The sequence below is a fragment of the Cibotium barometz genome, chromosome 31, assembly GCF_041138505.1.
Source record: "Cibotium barometz isolate CiBa-2024 chromosome 31, ASM4113850v1, whole genome shotgun sequence".
Taxonomy (NCBI): Eukaryota; Viridiplantae; Streptophyta; class Polypodiopsida; order Cyatheales; family Cibotiaceae; genus Cibotium; species Cibotium barometz.
The window spans coordinates 34,776,501-34,800,649 of record NC_141076.1 but is presented as its reverse complement, the minus strand read 5'-3'; the positions used below and the strand labels follow the sequence as shown (position 1 = coordinate 34,800,649).

The 24,149-nt window shown below is 44.4% G+C and overlaps 2 protein-coding genes across 4 annotated transcripts in view; both read right to left on the bottom strand.

Moving 5' to 3' along the window:
* Nucleotides 1-24,149, bottom strand: part of LOC147620784 (GTP-binding protein) — a 96,412-nt gene that overhangs the window by 23,763 nt on the left and 48,500 nt on the right. For all 3 annotated transcript variants that reach the window (XM_086825052.1, XM_086825051.1, XM_086825053.1), the window contains exons 4-7: nucleotides 999-1,223; nucleotides 639-907; nucleotides 343-536; nucleotides 132-257 (exon numbers count right to left, since the gene is read on the bottom strand). In XM_086825052.1, coding sequence (XP_086681178.1) covers nucleotides 132-257; nucleotides 343-536; nucleotides 639-907; nucleotides 999-1,223 — 814 coding nt within the window. The remainder of the gene's footprint in view (nucleotides 1-131; nucleotides 258-342; nucleotides 537-638; nucleotides 908-998; nucleotides 1,224-24,149) is intronic.
* On the bottom strand, nucleotides 14,485-17,032 carry LOC147620786 (uncharacterized). The gene is made up of 3 exons (XM_086825509.1): nucleotides 15,618-17,032; nucleotides 15,207-15,522; nucleotides 14,485-15,076 (listed from the first exon to the last, which is right to left on the bottom strand). The coding sequence occupies exons 1-3, from the start codon at nucleotides 17,030-17,032 to the stop codon at nucleotides 14,651-14,653; spliced, it is 2,157 nt and encodes a 718-aa protein (XP_086681635.1). The 3' UTR covers nucleotides 14,485-14,650.

Sequence of the window (24,149 nt, the reverse complement as noted above, 5' to 3'; positions counted from 1 at the left end):
AATGTGAGCAACAAATAGACTGGCAGGCCTTGACTGGTCAAGATCAATAAGTACAACTGTTTCCATGACAAAAGCCAACACTTTTCTTTAACTCAACACATGCAGAAAAGATGGGTAAAGGTCAATCCAACCTCATGTCCATCTAGCACAAGTACAACAATGTTTGACCTCATGAGACTTCGCCTAGCATGCATAGCACTAAGAGCCACTGGACCTTGCTTTATTTGCGCCCTCTGCATCCACCCAGCTGTATCCACCTACAATTATTTTACAACAAAGCTGTAAACATCCTTAAGCCTACTTTAACCAATAAACACTGTAATAATAAATTGTGTCACTTACAAGGTAAACAGTTTTGTTGTCGTAATTGAACTTCACCCTAATGGCATCACGAGTTAAACCTGGTTCCGGCCCTGTAAGCACGCGTTCTTGTCGAAGTAGAGAGTTCAAAATGGTTGATTTTCCCACATTTGGCCGCCCCGCTATTGCGAGTTGCAGCGGTAGGGAACCTTCGCTCATCTCATCAGAGCTCAGTTCTGAGCTTCATCAAATACCAGAACGTCAATCAGAACCTACAAGAAGTACGCATTCTTTACACCCTAGACAACGCTGCCTAGACAAGTACATGCAGTGTGCACCTTGAGTAGCATTGATATACTCTTGGGCCTGTTCAAGCAAAGGCCTTAAGGTTTCATACAAATCGGTGAGGCCTTCCCCCGTTTCAGCCGATACTGCTATCGGGTCACCAAATCCTAGACCATGTGCTTCACCAAGCGTGGACAGAAGCATGCCTGTAGCATCTGCATGTAAACCTTCCGCTTTGTTCATGATCAAGACCACAGGAACAGGTACATTCTGCTTGCGTAGCCAGTTTCCTACTTCCGTATCCAATGGCTGCAACCCAGCTCTAAAATCAAACAAAAGGGAAAGTTTGGTATCGAAACAAATCAGGCAGAATTTATAACTAAGGAGTGTGTGACATTAGAATCGATGTATACCTTCCATCAATCAAAAACAGCGCTAGATGGCACTGAGAGAGTGCAGTGGATGTTATCCCAGCTGTCCTTACCAGGACAGTGTCAGGATTTGTGTCTGTCTCTAAACCAGCAGTGTCACAAACTACAAAGCGCAAATCCCCTATTTTGGCAACACCCTCCCTTACATCACGAGTAACATGCCCATCTGGTGTGTTGTAAACTAGTGCTTCCCTCCTCTTTGTCAATCTGCAAAACTTCCGGAAACAGCAGTTATGAATAACGTTGCAAGAGAAGCAATGCTGCATAACTATGAGAAGTAGCAGACTGCAGGTATATTTCATATTGCCCGGATGCATGTGTTGTCATTTAGTATAACCTACTACACAGATATGAAGCATAGCTATACCAAAGGCATCTGCATTTTGAACAAATTACAAACAGGGTACAAGCGAATAGGCATTCTATAAAGAAGGTGAAGTGGGCATCCAATAGTAAGGGAACTACATACAATTTTGTACAACCTTTAAGGCTTGCGACACTTTTTTTGACAGATTATTACGTACTTAAAATGAAGTGTTAACCCTTGACAAGAATTTTGCTCCTGTAACTTTTTAGACTACACTGAAATGAAAAGGGTGATAGGTCCCTTTCCTAAGGAAAACTCATTCCTATAGCAGGTTAGCCTGTTAGCTTGCTGTGTAGAGGATCCACAAATGAGAAGTTCCCCTTTTTGGCCCATCTCACTTGCCTAGCCCCTACACTCTTTGTCCATGCTATATTAAGCCCCTTCCCTACTATCCCATACACTTCTCCTAGTGTTCCTAGCCTGAATTGTAGCCATTTATATGGTAGTGATGTGTGGACGTAGGCTCATAATGGGCCGGGACACCTCTTCCCTCTTTAGGAGGTTTTTTCCCCCGAGCAGCTCCAGGGCCAAAAAGCAAGGCCCTGAAATTGTAATAGCATAAATCCAAAACTTTGACTATTATTAAAGCAAGGAAGCAAAGCAAAAGCACAAGAACAAAACAAAAGCTAGGGAATAAAGGCAAAAGCAAAGCATGGATAAAAGCAGGCATCCCCTCAAGTATTTAAAGACCATGTACCCTCTTGGTGAACCATAGAAGAACTCTTGGAGGCTTTTATAGAAGAAGTACGTGGAGAACTCCCTTGGGAAAAGCAAGAACATCATCTTCATCACCTTACCACCTCCTTTCTACGGGCGGCCACCTTTGCAGCACCTATAACCACCGTTGCTCCATTGAAATTGCGCCACCCTTCAGCCCCCTGTTCTGCCTCTGTTCCGCCAAGAAAGCAGTGCCGCTTTTTGGTGTTGTCACTTTGCCTACTGTCGACCACCTCCACCACCAGCTACTGCTACAGTACACTGCCTGTGCCTCCAGTTCCCCCACCAGCTGCTGCCTAGAGCGTCACCCGCACCCCTGAGCACCGCCCTTGCTCTGTGAACCAGCGCCGCCCTTGCCCTGTTGTGCTGCAGCCTTCACTACAGCTGTGCACCACCCTGAAAGTTCAGCATCGTCCCTGATTGCAGTTGCGCCTCCTCTTCAGTTCTCTACTCTGAGCATAGGCTGCAGTGACCTGCCCTATAGAACCTCCTATCACCGCCGTCTGCACCCTCGAAACCCGCAACACATACCTCAGTCAGCAGAACCTGAATCTATCTTGTGTGCCATCTCCTTGTGCTGTCTTAAGGCACTGCCAGAAACCAGCACTAACCAGTTTTCTAGAACCTTTACAAAGAAGGCACTTTCTTGTGGAGATATATACCCATCTCAGTGTGGGAGAATCTTGGGATTACCTTGTCTAGATTGGATTGAGAACAAAGAGTTATTTGTGGATACTTGAGAGCATCAGTTGGATTCATTGGATTTCGGTACTAGCCCGGTGTAAGTCTCCTGTGGGTCATCCTAGTGGTGAGGTCGGCATCAGTTATCTTGTGCCTCGACATCGACCTTGGCCCAACCTTGACATCGACACTTTTGTTTGATATTGAATTCATTTGTTGCTTGGAAAAGCCCATGGATTGTTCCTGAAATAAATTCCTGAAGAGGGGGCAGGTTTGCCGCTCAGCGTGGTGTACCATCTCTCTGTACCCCTTCTCTCTCTCTATCTTTATCTCTCGTACACGTGGTTGCATCTGTCACTGCACGCTCCGTTGGGCTTACACTCTACACTCTGTAACTTTTCATACACTTTATCATCGATTTCTACCAACCATATCAATTGCATTCAATGGGCATTGATAGTACCTGTGCAGGTAGTTGGGATATATGCATTCTGTGTGAGAGATTAGTTATTTGAAGGCTGAATGGCAAGCAATGATGTATTTGCAACATTGTGCGTAAAGCATAATGGCAAATCAACAGCAAAGTGATGTATTCACATATTTGTCTAAGGAAGACAAATTGGATGGCACGAACTACTCCTTGTGGAGTTTTATGCTGAAAAATGTGCTTGTGGCAAAAGGTCTTTGGGATTTTGTTAGTGGTGATGAACCACGTCCAAGTCCATTGGCTCCGGAGACTCCTCCCCAAGGGGGTGCTCGTGGATGAGGACAACAGGTACAGGCTCCAGGACAGCCATTGCCTGTTCAGAGAACAAATGCTCAAAAGACATGGGATGCCAGGGATGCACAAGCTTTGTCACTCATTGCATTGTCAGTTCAGAGGTCCATTATACCTCATATTCGTTCAGCTGGCTCTTCACAGAATGCATGGGTGACTTTGGAGCAGATGTATGCTGCTCGTAATGAGGCTAGGATCTCATTTTTGAAAAGAGAGCTTGAAAATCAGAAAATGAATGAAGGAGATGATATGTCTAGCCACTTAAACAAGCTGCAGGATTTGAGAGAGCAACTCATCAATGTGGATGAGATTATTCCTGAGACACAGCTTGTGTCCACCATCTTGCACTCTTTGCCAAGATCTTACTTGGCTTTCCATACCTCTTTGAACCTCAGCATGAGGAATGCTGTTGAACCCCTCAAGTATCAGGAACTTGTTGCTCTCTTACTACAAGAGGAGCAAATGAGGAAGAATATGAATATGAACACAAATGCTGAACAAGCATTTACTACAGGTCAAAAGGGGAAAGGAAAAACTCAGCCAAAGAGTGCAAATCAAAACTCAGGTGATGGTGGTTCTTCACAGGATACCAAGAAAGGTGATGGATAGCCCAAGAAGAAGGGCAAATGTCATTACTGTAAGAAGCCAGGTCACTACATCACGGAATGTAGGAAGAGGATTGCCAAAGAGAAGGCAAAGGAAGCTGGGATGTCAGTTAATGATGCTTCTAAAGCTCCTCCAAAGACTGCTTCTTTTGTTGAGGACAGGGATTACTGTTTTTATACATGCAGCTATGATGCCTCTTGGTCTTCACAGGCACTCAGTTTGACAGAGCATGCATGTACTTGGTATTTTGATAGTGGTGCCTCAAAGCATATCACATCTCGCAGGGATTTGTTTAGTCATGTTGGCCCTGCCCCTATTGGCAAAACTGTTCAGTGTGCCAACAATGCTTCATATCCAGTTCGTGGCATTGGGGAGATTCAGCTCACAGCCATTGATGGCTCCATTCTCCGCCTTACAGATGCCTTATATGTACCAGGAATAAAGAAGAATTTGTTGTCCATTTCTTCTTTAGCACATTGTGGAATGCAAGTCCACTTTGATGATGATAAATGCATGGTCAGAGACAAAGCTAATGCCTTGACCTTGATGCTTACTGGTACACTATGTCATGGACTTTATCAGTTGGATGCATTTCAGCCAGTAGATCAGTCTGCTTATAATGCATTCACTCTTACTCCAGCTATGGTTGATGCGGAGTTATGGCATGCTCGCATGGGGCATGTAAATTTTGATTTTGGGAAAAATGCACAGGTTTTCCTTCCCACGTGATCAGGCTCTAAGAGCAACTGCAAAGTTGCAACTTATACACAGTGATCTTTGTGGTCCCATGCAGACGAAGTCATTAGGTGGTTGCTTTTATTTTGCAACATTTATAGATGACTTCTCTCGTATATGCTGGGTCTATCCTTTGACACAGAAATCACAGGTATATGATGCATTTTTGGCCTTTGTAGCACTTGCTAAGACAGAGTCAGGATGCAAGGTGAAGACTCTCCGTTCTGACCGAGGGGGGGAATATATGTCACATGTGCTGAATTCCTTTCTTGGGAGTAGAGGTATAAAACATCAGTATACTACTCCTTACACTCCACAGGAGAATGGGGTTGCAGAAAGGAAGAATCGGTCACTCATGGAGATGGCCAGATGTATGCTAAAGGCAAAAAGACTACCACATATCTTTTGGGTGGAAGCAGTAATGTGTGCTTGTCATATTTTGAATCGATGTCCCACAAAGGCATTGGTTTCTATTACTCCTTTTGAGGCTTGGCATGGCCGCAAGCCTTCTGTATCGCATTTTCGTATCTTTGGGTGTCTTGCATATGCACACATACCCAAAGAGTTGAGGAGGAAGCTGGATGATAAAGCCACAAAATGCATTTTTGTTGGGTATAGCCGTGAGAGCAAGGGCTACAGGTTATATGACCCACTATCCAGGAAGATATTCATCAGTCGGGATGTGATTTTTGATGAAAAATCAGAAATATCCATGGCTGGTTATGAGGCAAATCAGGCTGAAAATGATGTGTTTGAAGGTCTACTACCCATGGAGTTTCTTTCCACAGTTGGTGATCCAACTCATGAGGGTACTGGACAGCCAGCAAATGATGTAGGTGGTGCAGAAATTCAGCAGCCAAATGAGCCAGAAGCTGAACCAAATATGGGACAGCAGGCACCACAGGTCAGACATATACCTAGATGGTATTTGAGGACATTACAGGACAGCCACTTACAGGGTCCTCTTGCTGGTCGTACTCGTAGGGAAACAAGGACCAATGAGCATGCACACATCATGGATTTGAATCTGGTTATGGCAGCCAGTTTACAGGATGATGATGAGCCTGATTCATTTGTGGATGCACGAGATAATGTGCATTGGAACAAAGCCATGCAGGATGAGATTGATTCTATTAAAAAGAATCAGACATGGGATTTGGTTGATCTGCCCAAAAGCAAGAAAGCAATTGGTACTAAATGGGTCTATAAGTTGAAAAGACATGCAGATGGATCCATTGACAGGTACAAAGCCCGTCTAGTTGCAAAGGGCTATGCACAGAAGAAGGGCATTGATTATGAGGAGACATTTGCTCCTACATCCCGTATGTCGACACTTAGGTGTGTCATTGCATTGGCTGCACATCGTGGTTGGGTTGTTCACCAGTTGGACATAAAGACTGCATTCCTACATGGGGACCTCGAGGAGGAAGTTTATGTATTTCAGCCCATGGGATTTGCAGAACATGGTCATGAGGGGAAAGTATGCAGGCTGAAAAAGGCCTTGTATGGTTTGAAACAAGCTCCACGAGCTTGGTATGCAAAAATAGATGCTTTTCTACTCACTCAGGGATTTGTGAACAGTCCATCAGAGGCCACTCTGTATGTAAAGAAAGAAGAGACAGATCTGCTGGTCATCAGTCTTTATGTGGATGATCTCTTGCTCATGGGATCAAATGATGACAAAATTGCAGCTTTTAAGGAGATACTGCAACAGACATTTGACATGTCTGACTTGGGCCTTGTACATTACTATCTGGGCATACAGTTTGTGCAGGATAACAGAGGCATTCGGTTGTTGCAATCACGCTATGTTGCTAAACTTCTGGAGAAGTTTAAATTTCAGGATTGCAAGCCTATTAGTACTCCTATGGAGCCTGGGATGAAACTGTCACTACAAGATGACAGTGTTTCCTTTGATGCCACTACATATGCTCAGGCTGTTGGGTGCCTCATTTACTTGTGTAATACAAGGCCAGATATTCAGTATGCAGTCTCTCAATTGAGCAGATTCATGCACAGCCCACGGTTGTCACATTGGCAAGCTGTGAAGCGTGTATTCCGTTATTTGCAGGGTACCTTGTCTCTTGGGTTGCTTTATCCTGAGGGGGGTGACATGCAGTTACACGCTTACAGTGATTCAGATTGGGCTGGTGATTTTGATACCAGACATTCCACTAGTGGAAATTGTTTCTTTCTTGGCTCTTCATGCATTTCTTGGCTAAGCAAGAAACAGACCACAGTGGCCACTTCGTCTTGTGAGGCAGAGTACAGAGCAGCCTACACTACTACTGTTGAGTGTGTTTGGCTGCGTCGTCTTATGACTGATATGGATATTTCAGTGGAGGAGCCTACACCTATCTATACTGATAGTCAGAGTGCCATTGCTGTGGCCAGGAATCCTGTGTTTCATGCTCGCACGAAACACATTGAGATTCACTATCATTTTGTTCGGGAGAGACTCTAGGCAAGAGATATCAGTCTGATCTACTGTCCTACAGATCAGAATGTGGCAGACATCTTCACCAAGGCATTACCACGTCCGAAATTTGAAGCATTCCGCAATGCTTTGAATTTGTTTCCTTTTGGTGGATGATGTACAGTGATCACATATCACTCCAGGGGAGTTTGTTGGGTTTTATGCTTTGTATGCACCCAGAGGAGTGCTAGTGATCATCAGTAGATTACTGGGGCACTTTTTACTTCAGTTAGTGGAGGTTTTTTTCCCCAGTTTAGTTCAGTTTCACTTATATGCAGTTTATAAGTGTTTTGGTCCACCCGGCACATTTATGGCCGGACATGTGAACACTTATCTTTAGGGTCACTATCATGTGGCTATTGTACTTCATCTTTCTGATCATTGAAGCATACTAAAGTCGTGTTCACTCTTCTCTTGGTTTCCACGCTTGCTTGAACCTGTGTAAACCCTAACCCTAACCCTCCATTGTCTTCATCATTTGCAAGGAGATAGAGTTCCCCGAAAGGTTTTGAAACACTTCCCTATCATTCCTCGCATCCAACACATGTTTAAATGTAAGGGGATTGTAGAACTCATAACATGGCTTACTACTCATCGCTCGACCGATGGCATCATGAGGATTGTAGATTCACTAGCATGGCAACATATGGAGCATCGATGGCCGGAGTTTAAAGACGAGTCTCATCACTTACATCTTAGCTTGAGCATGGATGGTGTTAACCCATTTGGCTTCAAGTCCACATTATGGTCTTTTGGCCTATTGTTTTGGTGAGTTACAATCTCCCTCCATCGGTGGTAATAAAGAAAGGTCATATCATGCTTTCTCTCCTTGTACCAAACAAGAAAGTATAAGGTGGCAAACATGGATGTGTACCTCAAGCCTTTGATTGAGGACCTTGAGACACTATGGTGAGGTATCAAAGTACATGACATTTCAAGGCCCAATAAATAGGCATGAGGCAAGGCGAAAGGAGTTTTGCTTTGGACGATGCATGAATTGATAAATATGTGGATATCTTGAAGAATGTGGCAACAAATATTTGGAACCATTTAATTGATAAAAGAGGTATAAAGAGTGCAAGGGATGACCTACAAAACATTGGACGCCTTCAAAGTGCATGGCGAATGAAAGTGAGAGTGGCAACAGTCTTACCAAAGGCAAGGTGAAAAGTGTGATTGCATCTTCTTGTACACCAACGGGAGTAATGCATTCATTGAAGGGTGCCTTCAATCACAAAGACCAAAAATGAAGGAGAGGAACAATTATATGACCTTTATGGCGGCTTCAAGAGCATTCCCCAGATAGCCCACGGATTGTGAGTCAACTAGATGCCGCCCGCAAGGAGATTAGATCCATTGAGGAGAGAAGGGTGGAGTGCAGATACCATGCCAGAGCTTCATTCTGGACCTAGGCTAGGGACAAAGTCACAGGAGATTTCTTCGAGATAGACGGTCCCCACAGGAGGAGAGATGGTATTCTCGCAGACTGTGGCCAAGATGGAGCTATTGTTTCTAACCCCCCCATGTGAGAACCATTGCCACTAACTTCTTCCGCTCTCTTCTCACAAATGTCCCATTATTCCCACAGGTGATGGATGCACAAGAGAGGGTCTGGCGACACGAGAGAGGTGGTTCCCCCCTCTCTTAAGTCCTTCTTACTAACTCCATTCACAGCGGAAGCGGTGACGGCACTACCCACGGGAAAATGCCCAAGGATGGACGATCTTCCTATCTCTTTCTTTCTTCATCTCACTGGGACCTCATGGAAGGCGGCCTTCGAGCCACCTTCAATGAGATTATGATCACAAGTGCCATGCCACAGAGGCTCTCAGAGGGTCTAGCACACTTGATTTCTAAAAGAGGGTAGTGACAGATTGGAGATCCGGCAATGGAGACCCATCAATCTTCTTGGGAGGGCCTACAAGATCTTGGCCAAGGCCATCAACAGGAGACTTCAGTCCTTTCTCCCAAACCTGATTCATGACACTCAAACTGGCTTTGTTCAGGATCGGAGCATCTTGGACAACATTTTCAACCTTCAGCAGGTTGCGGCAACAGGACCTCATAGTGCTACTCCTAGACTTCGAGAAAACTTCTGATAGGGTGGATTGGAGCTTTCTGGAGGGCATGATGAGCCGGATGGGATTCCCCATGGAGTGGATTCGTGGAGTCTCAAGACTTTACTCGGCCTCACACAGCCAGATTCTCATACAAGGAGCCCGTGGAGACAGATTCCCCCTTTCCAGCTCAGTTCAGCAAGGTTGTCTTTTGGCACCTCACCTCTTCCTATTCTTCGCCGAGACCATGAGCAATTTTCTCTGAGCCCAGGAGACTGAGCTTCAGGGATTGCATCTTCCCCTCTACACGCAATAGGAGCTGCTTGACTTAGAGTTTGCAGATGACATAACAGCTTTCCTTTCTAAAGATGTGGGGAATCTCCAAAGATTCACATTTTCTGCCGCACATTAGGAGCACACATCAACTGGCACAAGCCGTGTGGTTTTTGGGTAGGATTAGCACCCCAACTCGGCGCCCAGTTGAGGCTTTCCAGTTGATCCCAAGGGGCACTCCAGTTTGTTATCTTGGTTGCCAGGTGGGCATTGATATCTCTCCCCAGAAGCAGCTCACCCCATGTCAAATCCCCACGGATCTCCTCGTGATCGATCTTGGTTCGAAACTCGAATCCTGCAAACAAACGAACAAACAAACAAGCAAGGGAGTGTAGGCCTGACTCACCTCCGAACCATGACAGCCATGGGTAAGCCCACAGTCTTGGCTGTCCCCACCGAGCCACGAGCTGAGCTAACTAGGTTGACGTACTGACCAATCTCCTCCTCGCGACGTTCCATACCGCCACGAAGCTGCCCTCGCGGGCCTCGAGATTGCTGCCGGTCTCGGCTTCATAAAGCAGGTGCACGTCTGCACTAGATCCAGGCTCCAAGACCATAGAGCTCTCACAAACTCACGAGACTCTCTATAATACAATAACTAACCTTGGCCACCCTTTTATAGGCTCTTGGCCGGTCATCAGGCGTCCACACTTGGGTGCTCGCCCGTCCATACTTGGGTGCCCGCCCGTTAGTATTTCCCTAACTCAGCTCGTCAATCAGCCTGCCTAGTTCCAAGCTTCCCCAAGCCTCGAAACTAGTCTTGCATGCGTATAGCACACGGTAGATACACACTGTGCACATGACATACTCCCCTTCCTCTAAGAGCTCACTCCTGAGCTCACTAAAAAGCCAAGGTAATCTCTCTGAAGAGTAGTCAATGTCTCCCATGTAGCATCCTCCTCAACACGATCCTTCCACTTGATCTTGTATTCCGTGATAAGCGTGTTACGCAATCTTCGTTCACGAAATCCAAGAATCTTTTCAGGTTCGTGCGGAACAAATGTCATGTCCTCGACATCTATAATTTCTTGAGGAGTAACTAACTGATCTACTCCACCCAGTACTTCCTTAAGTCTACTGACATGAAATACAGGATGAACTTTCACAAGAGAAGGCAAATCCAATTCATATGCAACTGAACCAATCCGTCTTGTAACACGAAATGGTCCACAGTATCTAGGGGATAATTTCGGAGATCTACCTGTCCGTAAAGTCTCGAAATCTTTCGGAACTCGCAAATACACTATCGTTCCTTCAAAGAACTCTCTAGGTGAACGATGTCTATTAGAATAAAACCTATCTCGGTCTTGAGCACTTCTAATAGATTCCTTTGCAACTTGTAACATTTCCTGCATATCTTGCAAAAAATTACGGGCTGCATCATGCTGAAGTCCTGAGAATCCTACTGTAACGGGTGATCTTGGTTGAAAACCATACATAAGCATGAAAGGACTAAACCCTGTACTCATATGCTTAGTACTGTTATATGCAAATTCTAACATAGGAAGATAATCCTCCCATGAACTCTGTCTTTTGGATACATATGCTCGAAGCATATCCTCCAAAATCTGATTCACTCTTTCAGTTTGGCCATCAGATTGAGGATGATCAGAGGAACTCAAATTCAAAGTTGTTTCCAACTTCTCAAAAACAAGTTTCCAAAAATCACTCGTAAACTTAGAGTCCCTATCACTGACTATGTCCTGCAGTAACCCGTACAGTCTAAACAATTGCTCGATAAACTGCCGAGCTAATTGCGTAGCTGTAATAGTCTTCCGGGTCGGTAAAAATCTAGTCATTTTTGTCAAGCGATCTACCACAACCCAAATAGAATCGTGGCCTTGATGTGTTCTTGGCAATCCGGTAATAAAATCCATGGAAATACTTTCCCATTTATTACCTGGGATTTGCAAAGGATGCAACAACCCAGCCTGTCTAAAGCGTTCAGCTTTATTTGCTTGACAAATCTGACACTTGAGAACATAATCTTCTACATACTCTTTCATCTTCGGCCAATAAAAAGTGTGTTTCACTAATGATAGTGTCCTGTGTACCCCAGGGTGTCCAGCAGAAGGGGCATCGTGACACTCCCTCAGAATCTTGGACCTAATGTCCGGGATCTGTGGCACACAAATTTTGCCATTACGGAACAGTAAACCATTCCGAATCATCCACTGGCCTCCTGCAGCCTGAATGGTAGACTGCTCAGTCATCGAGTCTTGGTCAATCAATGAGCTCCCGTCCTGGATCTTCTGCCAAAATGGACCAAAATAACTATCAGTCCTGCAAAGCCCTCTCAATGACTGAATTAAGTCAGTAGAAATCTCGGTGAACGACAAAGTATTCACCTCTCTAATCTGACTAAGCGCATCTGCAATACTATTCATGGACCCTTTCCGATAACGGATCTCAAAATCAAAATCTTGCATTAACTCTGCCCAACGAGCTTTCCTTCCTCTCAAATCATCCGCATCACACACATACTTGATTGACTGATGATCAGTCAATACCACAAACTTGGAGCCATATAAATAATGTCTCCAAACCTTGAGAGCATGAATCACAGCATAAAGCTCCTTCTCAAGGGTTGGCCAACGAGATTGAGTGTCGTCTAGCTTTTTACTTTCAAAAGCAACTGATCTACCATCTTGAAATAAAGCAGCCCCAATAGCATAGTCACTGGCATCAGTTTCAAGAACATAAGGCCGACTAGGATCAGGCAATGCTAAGATAGGTGCTTCCTTGACTTTATCTTTCAAAAGTCTGAAGGCCATATCCAAATCGTTATTCCAAGTGATAGGCTGATTTGACTTACGTCCACGACCTTTCAATAAGTCGGTCATCGGTAGTGTGAGCTAAGAGTACTCCCGTACAGATTTCCGAAGAAAAACAACAAAACCGAGAAAAGAACGAAGTTGTTTCACTGTTCGCGGTATAGGCCAGTCCAAAACCTTCTGAACGCGGTCATAGTCAATGCTCAATCCATCTCTAGTGATCTTGTGTCCCAAGTAAATGATGTCGGTCATAAAGAACTCACATTTACTCAATTTAGCATATAGTCGATTCTGTCTTAAAATAGATAAGACAATCGTGAGGTGTCTGACATGATCCTCAAGAGTACGACTATAAATCAAAATATCATCCAGGAACACCACCACAAATTTCCCTAAATGTTCACGAAAAAGTTCGTTCATCATTTGCTGGAAAGTGGCTGGAGCATTGGTTAACCCAAAAGGTAATACGAGAAACTCGTAATGGCCATACCTAGTCCGAAAGGCGGTTCTTTCGACATGCCTTTCATGAATACGTATCTCGTGATAGCCAGTACGTAAATCTATCTTCGTGAAATATTTCGCTCCTGCTAACCGGTCAATCAGGTTATCTGATCTAGGGAGAGGATAACGGTTCTTAATGGTCAGCTTGTTCAATCTCTTGTAATCTATACACATTCTCCAAGTATTGTCCTTCTTTCTCCTAAGCAACACAGGTGCACCCCAAGGTGATTTACTTGGACGGATCTAGCCCATCCTCAAATAATCTTTGAGTTGTTTAGCCAACTCATCTTCCTCAGCTTGGCTCATCCTATAAGGTGGAATACTGACAGGATGAGCACCAGGGATCAAGTCAATACGATGATCTACTACTCGTTCAGGTGGTAAACCCGATGGCAATTCCTTAGGAAATACATCTTGAAACGAATCAAGTATCTTCTGTAATTCTTTGCTTTCAAACACACTTAATTCATTTACATCCAGGGAAGGGATGAGAAAAGAAGAAAGCACAATGGAAAGCGGTATACAAAGAAGAATCCATTATATTTCCAAAATCAATTGTATTTACAAAAGGTCCCTGAGAGGGATGGATACAATCACCTAAAATACTATACTTGGTGTCCCTATGCTGAAAAGAAAAAATATGACTAGACCAATCTATCTGGACTTCAAGAGTCTAAAACCACTCAATCCCTAATAACAAGTCTACATTTTCCAGATGCATAACATAGCATTCCAGAGTATCTTTGTAGTCCTGAATCTGGATTGGAAGCATCTCCACCTTGCGATCCCAAACTTGTCTTCCCGCAGGTAGACGTACCTCATAGGTATGGTCGCTGAGTGTCGTATCAAGACTCAATTTCTGCACAAGTTTGTAGTTAACAAAGTTATGCGAATTGCCAGGGTCTAAAAGAATGTGAATCTTATGGCCATTCACTTCTCCATAAACTCGGAGAAGATCATGCAAGCATAGTTGCCACACGTTTTTTGAAACGCGTTTTTGAAACGTGTTTGAAACGTTTCAAAAACGTTTCAAACAAATTTCCAAAAGTTTTTTAAAAGTTTTTTTCAAATTTTTTTTCAGGTGTTTTTTCCAGGTTTTTTTTAGGGGGGTGTCCATAAATTTATGTTTGGTACAGTTTAATGCTAAAATCTACATTCAACTTTCATATACATGAATCATGATACGTCATGAATGATGAATCCATGATTCAAATTTCATACTGAATCCTGATTCTTAATACATCATACATGATTACAATTTACATCATACAATGATCATACATGTAACATGAATCATGATACATCATACATGATACATGGCAGTCTTCAGGAATCAGGAATTAGATCATAGATGGCAAAAACCCATATAATTATTAATAGCATAACCAGTTTGAAGTTACAAGTTACAACTTACAACATACTAAGCAACATACTAAGCACTAGTGAATAGTGTCAAATGATAAATCTGAAATCTGAAATACAGATGTCTGTACCGAAAGACCAAATACAAAAACTCTGAAAAAACAAATGGTCTCCAATGTCTGGAGTCTGGACTCTCAACTCTAGACTCAAGTGTCAAGAGTCAAGAGTCACTAGTAGTAACTAGTAACTACTCAGCATCATCCTCCTCTGAGGAATGTGAGTCTGTGTCGTAAGAAGATGAAGCCTCAGCCTCAGCCTCAGCACTCGTAGATGCATGATCTGCTGATGTCGGTGCCCGTGATCGTGTCATAGTAGCTGGTGCCATCATCTCCTCGTATAGCATGGCATAGATGTCGCGCTCCTCAGCAGGGATCTCTGGTACGTCCTTCACTTTCTCTATGTCGATCTTGTCGACATTCACTTGGCGCGGCTCAATGGGATTGCCTTGCTGCTCAATTAAACGGAGGTTGCAATGACAATACACCAACCGTTCTAATTGAGCAGTGGACAATTTGTTCCTCTTCTTTGTATGGAAGAGGGCCCATGTGCTCCAGTTTCTCTCACATGGACCAGAGCTGCAATCCTGTGAGAGGACTCGTAATGCAAGGCGTTTCTGTCAAAAGATAACAGAAAACTTTATAAATAATAAGAAGAAACAACTTATATAAGTTGTAAGTACTAAGTTGTTACTTCAAAGTGCAAACTTATTACATGTAAGTTGTAACTTGTCAGTGGGCACTTACCAGAACTGGAGTACCGATGCCATATTTCTCCCACCAAGAGACTGGCTGAAGCTGAGTCTCTCTCAAAACTGCAGTGGCTCTCCCAAAGGCATGACTCCCATTCCGAAATACTAGGAGCTCATCCTCTAACTTCCTGAGGAGCTGAACATCACCTCCAGTCCAGGTCTGGATGTAAGACTGCCATCCCTCTTCTAGCTCCTCATTGTTGAACTGCTCCTCATTCCGCCATAGTGGGTGTAGTATATGGGCAACCGCATGGATTGGCCTATGAAACCAATCCCATCTACGGTTCCACACCTCCCTGATGTCCTGGATCCTGTTCAACGACACTTGGAAGCATGGAATTAATATCAATGTATAATGTGGCCACTGGCAACTAAAAGAACAACAATGACATACAATGATACATACCTCTCAGCTGATAGTATAGTGCATCGATCTAGGGCCTCTCCAATGCGGTCCATGAACTCATATAAGAGTCCAAGGGTGCTGCCCTCCATGTCCGTAATGCGAAGCACACTATATATAGGCTGAGTGGCCGTGACAAGTGCAAGGGCCTCAGCCCACCAAGTGTCTCGCATTACCGCGCGCACAAATGCTACTGCCTTGGGATGCTCTCTATCATCCCATGCCATCCACTCCTGAGAGACAACAGTGCGGAGTAAACCTGTACGGACCCGCACAAGCCTCTCAACCACAATGAGCATGTAAGCAAACCTGGTGTTTGAGGGCTTCAACAACTCCAAATCACTGTGTGCACGAAACATAGCTAAAACCTTTGGCCTCTTGGTGACAAACTTCACCATGCTCCGAGAAGTACTAAAGAGGTCGGCAATCCACCCAATTTTGGCCACATCCTCTATCAAGAGGTCCAAGCTGTGTGATGCACATGGAGTCCACACTATCTTTGGAAACTCATCCTCTAACATCCTGCCCATAGATACACAATTTGACCCATTATCTGTAACTACCTGCACTATGTTCTCTGGGCCAATCTCTAGCACTGCCTCACGCAAATGTCTCCATATGAATGCTCCAGTAACAACTGTACCTGGAACCGAGGCATCAATGGCACGCAAAAACATTGTGCCCTTACAACAGGACACCAAAATGTTATATACATTTCTCTTTCTCATGTCTGTCCAGCCATCACAAAGCAATGTGCATCCATATTTCTGCCAGGTTGCCTTCAAAGGCTCCATCTCAAGCTCCACTGCCTTCTTCTCCTTCCTTAAGTGGGTTTTGCGAAGGGACTCATAAGATGGACCCTCCCACTCATACCCAATGCGGCTGATAGCTTTAATGGCCTTCTTCCAACGAGGAGTACGCACGACGTGAAATGACAAAGCGCATTGTATAAACAACTTTGTCAATTCACGTGTGGCCTCCTTGACAGCTTGCTTTTGTATGCCTGCTTTAATGCCTGCCCTCTTTAGAGAAGGCACGGTGGGCAATGAAGATCTGTGGGCTACAGGAATGGAGCTAGACCCACCTGCTTGACTCTGCAAATCATCCTCTGTCCTAGCTCTTTTGGACACATCACCTACAGAATCTGTATCCTGTACATCATCATCAATAGGCTGAATTCCCTTTGCTGCTTCATGTTCTCTCTTCCATTGCTGAAGAGACGCTACAACCTCTCTTGGTACTTGACTGCAAGGGCCAATGCCTTCCCCTCTTACTCCTGTAAAATGGGCCTTTACCCTAATAATAGACCCACCTGACACTTTGGCACAAAAATTGCATTTCCACCTTTCTGTGCCTGAACCCCCATATCTGCTCACAGGAGTTACGTGGTTCCACATGGCATCCTTAGCCCGAGGCATGATGAATGAATGAAGAAATTTGGGCAACCTGGCAAGAAATGCCCAAATTTCAAATCTGAAATTTGGTCCAAAATCAGAAAAAATCAGCATTTAGGGTTATTAAAAACCTGAGAAGCAGGGTGCGTAGGGGCCGGAGGAGTAGGCTTGGTGCGTAGGCAAGGTGTGCATGCACCAATGTAGGCAACCTGGCAAAAAATGCCCAAATTTCAAATCTGAAATTTGGTCCAAAATCAGAAAAAATCAGGATTTAGGGTTAGTACAAACCTGTTACCTACGGTGCGTAGGGGCCGGGGGAGAAGGACTGGTGCGTAGGTAGGGGTGCAAGCAAACCTGGAAGACTTCAAAGGCTGGAAACGTCTCTTTCAAGCGTCACTTTCAAAACTGAAATGCCAGGAGATACTGCATCGTACGTTTTCTATCATAAAAAAAAACTGGCCCAGCAAAAAAACGCGTTTCAAACGTTTGAAACGTTTGCACGTTTCAAACGAGTAGCCTAAAGTTTGAAACGCGTTTTTTTGCAACTATGGGATGGGGTATGCATTAGTTGGACATAATTTATAAAGACTCCGTTTGTGAATGGCGAACTTCAAGAAGTAGTTTATATGCAACAACCACCTAGATATGAGGTTGTAGGACACGAAAAGCAAGTGTGCACGTTAAGAAAGGCTCTTTATGGTTTGAAGCAAGCTCCTAGTGCTTGGTATAAGGAGATACATGCGCCATCTGAGCAGCTTGGGGTTTCAGAATAGTCTCTACATCCACATGTTATTGGTGGATGCCTAATTTATCTATGCAACACTAGACCAAAAATATCTTATGGTATTTCCCTGTTAAGCAAATTTATGCATAGACCATGCACTTCACATTGGAAAGCTATGAAAAGGATCTTCAAAACACTAACACCTTGATTGTTTTATGCCATGAGACTACACAACCCAACATGGCGACATCCTCACGTGAACTTATGTACACAACAGTTTTCACCACCACGTTAGAATGCATATGGTTGAGGAGGTTGTAGGCAGACATGAGAAATGTAGAGAGTGGTACAACATCTATTCTCATAGAATAGTCAAAGTGCTATTGCCCTTGCTTTTTCATGCACGGACAAAGCACATTAAGGATCATTATCAATATATTAGAGAGAGACTTCATATAGGTGACATCAACCTCGTCTATTATCCAACTCAGACCACATGACAAATATCTTCACAAAGGAGCTTTTCTCGAAGATAAGTTTGAAGCTTTTCGCAAAGCTTTAAGCTTGGCACAATTCGTGATCTGATATAACTCTGTACATCCACATTTCCATTAAGGGAGGGGGTGGAGAGATTGTGATAGAAATGTTATTGGAAATGTGTACTACACATAAGTATTAGTTTGGTGACATTTCCCTTAGCAAAAAGTGTCGCATATATGTATTGTATTACCTTGCTACCTGGCAACATTAGGGTTTGTGACATCGGTTGTCATGGGTTCACTCTATAGCAGTAAGCCTCCAAGAGTTTTTGTTTGGCTAGGGAGACGTGCGGCCACACTACTCCACTCCATCACGCACTCATCAGAGTTGCACGGTACAAAAATACGATAGCATACGGTACAAAATGGTATTGTATGAGAATTTTTCGTACGATGTGAAATTTTGGAATATCGTACGATAAAATATGGTTTTTCTTTAACAGTTGAAAGAGAGAGAAAGTGAAACTCGCGGCGGTGAGTGCCCAGGGGACTAGGGCCTTTGACACGCTTGTTGATACCATCAATGCATATTAAAACATTTAAACATAGCCACAACCATAACATATATCCAGCATCATCAATTTGCATGAAACATAAAAGCTAGACAAAACATCCACAAATGCTAAAAGTGGAGCTTGCACGTGTGACACCGCATAGAGGCCGGAATGGACCGACCCCCCCTCCCCGCCCCCCCCCCCCCCTTGAGTATTTTACTACCCAAGGAGAATAACTTCATGTACACTTCTCCAAAAACCACGGGTCTTCATGCAATAGAGCTGGTACAACAAGTATAACTCTCCATTCAGCCGGTATAGCAGGTACAATGGCTGGTACAACCGATACAGTGGCTGGTACAGCAGGTACAATGGCTGGTACAACCGATAGGGTGGCTGGTATAGCATGTACAACAAGTACAAATGCTGATACAGCATGTACAATGACTACTACAACACGTACAATGGCTGGTACAACAAGTACAAAAGCTAGTGCAGCTGGTACGATGGGTGGTACAACAAGTACAAGGATTGGTACAACCAATACAATGGTTGGTACAGCAAGTACAAAGGCTGGTACAACAAGTACAATGGCTAGAAATCATAATAAATGATTGAATACCCTTGCCTTCAGTATTTCTTTGCGATGGAAGCCTCCAAAACAGTCCCCAACAGCCGGTATTCTTCATGGGCAGCCTTCAAGAGAGAGAGAAAGAGAGTAGCCATCATGAGGGCAACCTATAACGGTGGTAGAGGCTAGTGTGCAGCAAGAGAGCCTCTATTAATGAAGAGAGAGGACTCCAATTTATAGATTTGGGCCTCCCATGAGCTAAAATGGCAAGAGAAGGCTACAATGACAAGTGGAGAGCCACACAATAGCTGAAGTGACAAGTGTGAGGCCACTTGTCTCACTTTGATCCACTTTATCACAAGTGTGAGGCCACTTGTCTCACTTTGGTCCACTTTCTTGCCACATGTCCCAATCTAAGAGATGGGTCCTTCCATAATCTTTACCTCTAAAAAATATCCCAACCGGTAGACATTCATTCATAGGCACTTTGCCAACTCTTGGTATCTGCTCAATTCCAGATGTAATGATGCGAACAGAATTTCCATCAGAGTCGGGCCAAAAATAGCAACTCTCCTAAATTTTAGGAGTGTGGTCATTCTAGGATAATCCCCCATTCCCAAAGCTTGTACTTTCCAAATATTTAGACATCCTTGAGTCCACCAGACCTGTTTCATACTGGGAAATGTCCAGGCTAGTGACAGAGAGAAAGAGAGGCTTGAGAAGTTGAGAGAGAGAGAGGGGGTGGGAGTCGAGAGAGAAAGAAAGATATATTAACGTCTGCAAAAGGCAAAAATTGGCCTATGAGACAAACAAGTAGTACAATGATGTTCCTCCAGTCATCAAGAGAGAGAAAGAGAGAGAAAGAGAGAGAGAAATGAAATGAAATGAAATGTTATATTAACGTCTTCAAAAGGCCAAAGTGACCTATGAGACCAAAAGGTTATATAGCTCTGTTGAGTGTCACACCTCCCGGCCGAGCTCCTGCACTAGCCTGTGGTCTGGGTATGATGGGTGGATCGGCCCTCGGAGTGTTGGTATGGAAGAAGTCGGTGAGAGCTCTCTCTGCTGGTCCTCGAGCAAGTACAATTGATCTGGATCTCACTAACGACTCCCTGTGTCTACGGAGCTCTAGAAGAAAAAGTCCCAAGCATCTCTCATCCAGGTAGTGTCCATGAGCCTGGAAAGTGGTCGGAACCCAGCTCGGAAGAGGCAGTGGAACCTCCCCCGAATCTCATAGTATACAGGGCATTGGCATATGTAATGATCCTCTGTCTCGGGCTCTGTGTGACAGAGCTGGCATATCTTGTCTGCTGGTGCCGCCGCCTTGGGCCCATATCTAGTAGTCTCCACTCTCAGCTGGTGGGACGAGGTGCGGATCTAGCCGATCACACATCTCACCCCAAAAGATAGGTGTGTGTCCATGTAGCATAGGCGGATGATGAAACCATCCTCTGTCAGGCATAGGAGGTGATCTCTGTAGAAGCCCATCGTCGTCCCCAGTGGACGACTAGGTGAACTCCATTCGGAGTATCCAGTCTGCAATGTCCTTCCTGATAACCCTGTTCAGCTCTGTGCGACTAAGAGCAAATGACGGGGCCTCCATGTTATACTGGAATGAGAGGAGGGCCTCCATCTGCATACCATGCATGCCAAACCAAGTGCCTACCTGTGCATACCAACACCCTGTATCTCCCTCAAGTGTCAGCTGTCTCGAGGACTCCATGGCTAGCCGGGGGTATCTATCAAGTGGAAGCTCCCATAGCCTATGCCAGTATGTCACTGTCTGGAATACAGCCTCTGTAACTATCGGTGCAGCCCCCATATCTGCCCGCACAATCTCATGTGGCACTCATGGCTTACTCCTAATCATCGCCACTAGGGGCCTCTCCATCAGCTTCCACCCATCATATACCTCCTCTCTATCTGTCTTGGCCGGCTCTCTCCTCTGTCTACTCCTGTGGTATAAGCTAGGACCCCAGATGGGGGCCCCATACAGTAGTGCAAGTGTAACTAGAGTATGAAATAGCCAAAGCTTCGTCCTCGGCTCTTGAAACTATATCTGTGAGCATTGCCTCTCTAGCGAGCCAAGGGCTGCATATCCCCTCATCAATCTAGCTTCCGCCGCCTTCCGCATTGAGAACTGAGGTCCAGCAAAAGTGGTCCCAAGGTATACATATGAGGTAACTAACATACTCCACAAGCTCTCCACTACATGAAACTATACTGCAAATCTACTTATCCACTGTGAAGAGGTGTTAAAGATCATGACCTTGGTCTTTCCAAGGTTCACAGTGAGGTCCGGGTCCTCGCAAAAGGCCCGTAATGCATCCAAATGCCTCTGCAACCCCTTTGGTGAATCAGAAATAAGAACAATATCATCTGCATACAAGAGGATCGGTATCATGGCTCTTGCTAAACGTGCTCCTGGTCCTCCCTGTCTGTCTATGTAATCCGAGATCTTGTCAATGTATAGACCAAGGTCACCACGAAACGTTTCATTGCTGAAATGTTTCGCTGCCGAAACAATCTATTTTGGAAAGAAATGTTTCAAATGTGGATAGGTGTGCAATGAAACGGTAGATCGAAACGATATATGCATGACAATACGAAAAAATCACAACATATTGTTCCACATGAAACGAAATGGTTTCAATGATGCGCAAGAAACGTTTCAACACCGAAACATGAAACGAGTTTCAAGGCCACCGAAACGAGTTTCATGGTGACCATGGTATAGACCAAATAGAGTAGGAGACAAGGGGCAGCCTTGCTTCTTCCCAATAGTGTTGTGTATGATCTCTGAGTCACTTTTTGGAGCCCGTACTCTGCCTCTGACTAACTCAGAGAGTGTAATGATCCCCCAAAGCATCTCTGCTGGCACTCCCATATCCTGCAGTCTCCTCATAAGTCTGGCCCGTGGCACGGTATCAAAAGCTTTGCGGAAATCCACAAAGCAATAGTATATGTGATGCTCGTGAGCTCTCCCCTTCTCAATGATCCCCCGTGGCGTAAAGATCTGATCTAGTGTGGAGTGCCCTCTCCTAGCCTGGCTTCCCTGGCACTCTCAGTCTCTGCTCCTCGGACCATCTACTATGGACTAAGAGATACTCTCCATAGTCTGTGCGGGCTGATGTGCCACTGATGTCCGCTCCAAATCCGTACCCACTGTGTCAATCTCCTTGTACATGGGATCATCTGTCTCAAAGAAGGGTACCTGTGCACCTGCGGTGCGGGCATTGAAGTCTCCAACCCAGGCACATGTACCCTCGATCAACTTCACGCAAACATCAATCAAACATGAGAGTCTATTCTGCAAGACTTCCATCAAGTTTTCCAACATATCCACGAAACATGAGATGCCCTTTGTTGCGCAAAGAAGAGTGCATTTCAACACACATTATGTATGAAAGCATGAAAGGGTGTCTAAAAAAGTATTCCTTTTGACCAAGGAAAATTTGATACTATTTTTGTACTAATTTTGTACTTGTGAGTACTTTGATTTTTGTGCATGTCAAACTAGAGTACTTCTGAGGTTTGGCTGTGTTGGATACAATGTTTTGTGAAAGTAAGTTCTTAAAGCAATATTCTCACATAGGATATTCGTACTCTTGAATTTTTATACTATTTTATCTTATAGTATGTACACCTTGTCATGCTTTCACCCTTATAAGGGCTGATTAGATTCAATGCTAGTACCTTATAGCTTGTTTGTAAAAGCTATTATCCCACCCCTATCCCATCAAACTAGAGTACTTCTGAGGTTTGGCTATGTTGGATACAATGTTTTGTGAAAGTAAGTTCTTAAAGCAATATTCTCACATAGGATATTCGTACTCTTGAATTTTTATAATATTTTATCTTATAGTATGTACACCTTGTCATGCTTTCACCCTTATAAGGGCTGATTAGATTCAATGCTAGTACCTTATAGCTTGTTTGTAAAAGCTATTATCCCACACCTATCCCATTAAAAAAAGCTAATGCATGATTACGAATCTTGGCTTTTTAGAACTTTGCTCGACTCTAGACAAATATTGTAGATGAATTAATGGAATCGGATGTGGTATTTCTATAAAATGCGATCACCACTTTGTGCTGCTTAACTTTCTTTTCACACGAAATGAAGAGCAATGTGTAAAGCAATTGGTTGCCCATGTTAGAAGGGATAGTTATTGTTAATACTAGCCCTAGCCCATTCTTAAAAGCTACTTGCTATCCCCTCTACGCTTGTTTTCGTAGCCCATTTGGAAACACTGGCTACATGGAAGGCCTAGTAGCCGCAAGTACGGGGACTTTCCATGGGTGGCATATTTAGAAGTGGAGGGTGTAAAGTAGCACACTGCAAGGTAGATGTCTCGGGCCCTCTCTATCTAGATCCTCACCCACAAAAACGGTGCAGCGTCATCCCACCCGACCACCTATATCAAATGTTGAAGCTCCTCCTTGTATAGTAAAGTCACCCCTCCCGACCCCCGGATACCCCCTACTGTGCAAGGGTGTGGGCATTGAACAGACTCCAACCTGTATCCTCTCACCTCTGAAAGCCGACTCCCCTGGCACTGATGTGTCGCTGTGTATAAGACCAAGTCTCTCCCTCTAAATGTCTCCTCGAACAAACCTGCATATGTCCTCAAGGCACCATTGCAATTCCAAACCGCAATCTCTAGCTTGGTATTATAGATCTCGCACTGTCATTGGGCACGTCGCTCGTTGATAATCACCCCTCCCGACCCTCGGATACCCCCTGTTGTGCATGGGTGTGGGCAGTGAACAGACTCCAACCTGTATCCTCTCACCTCTGCAAGCCGACTCC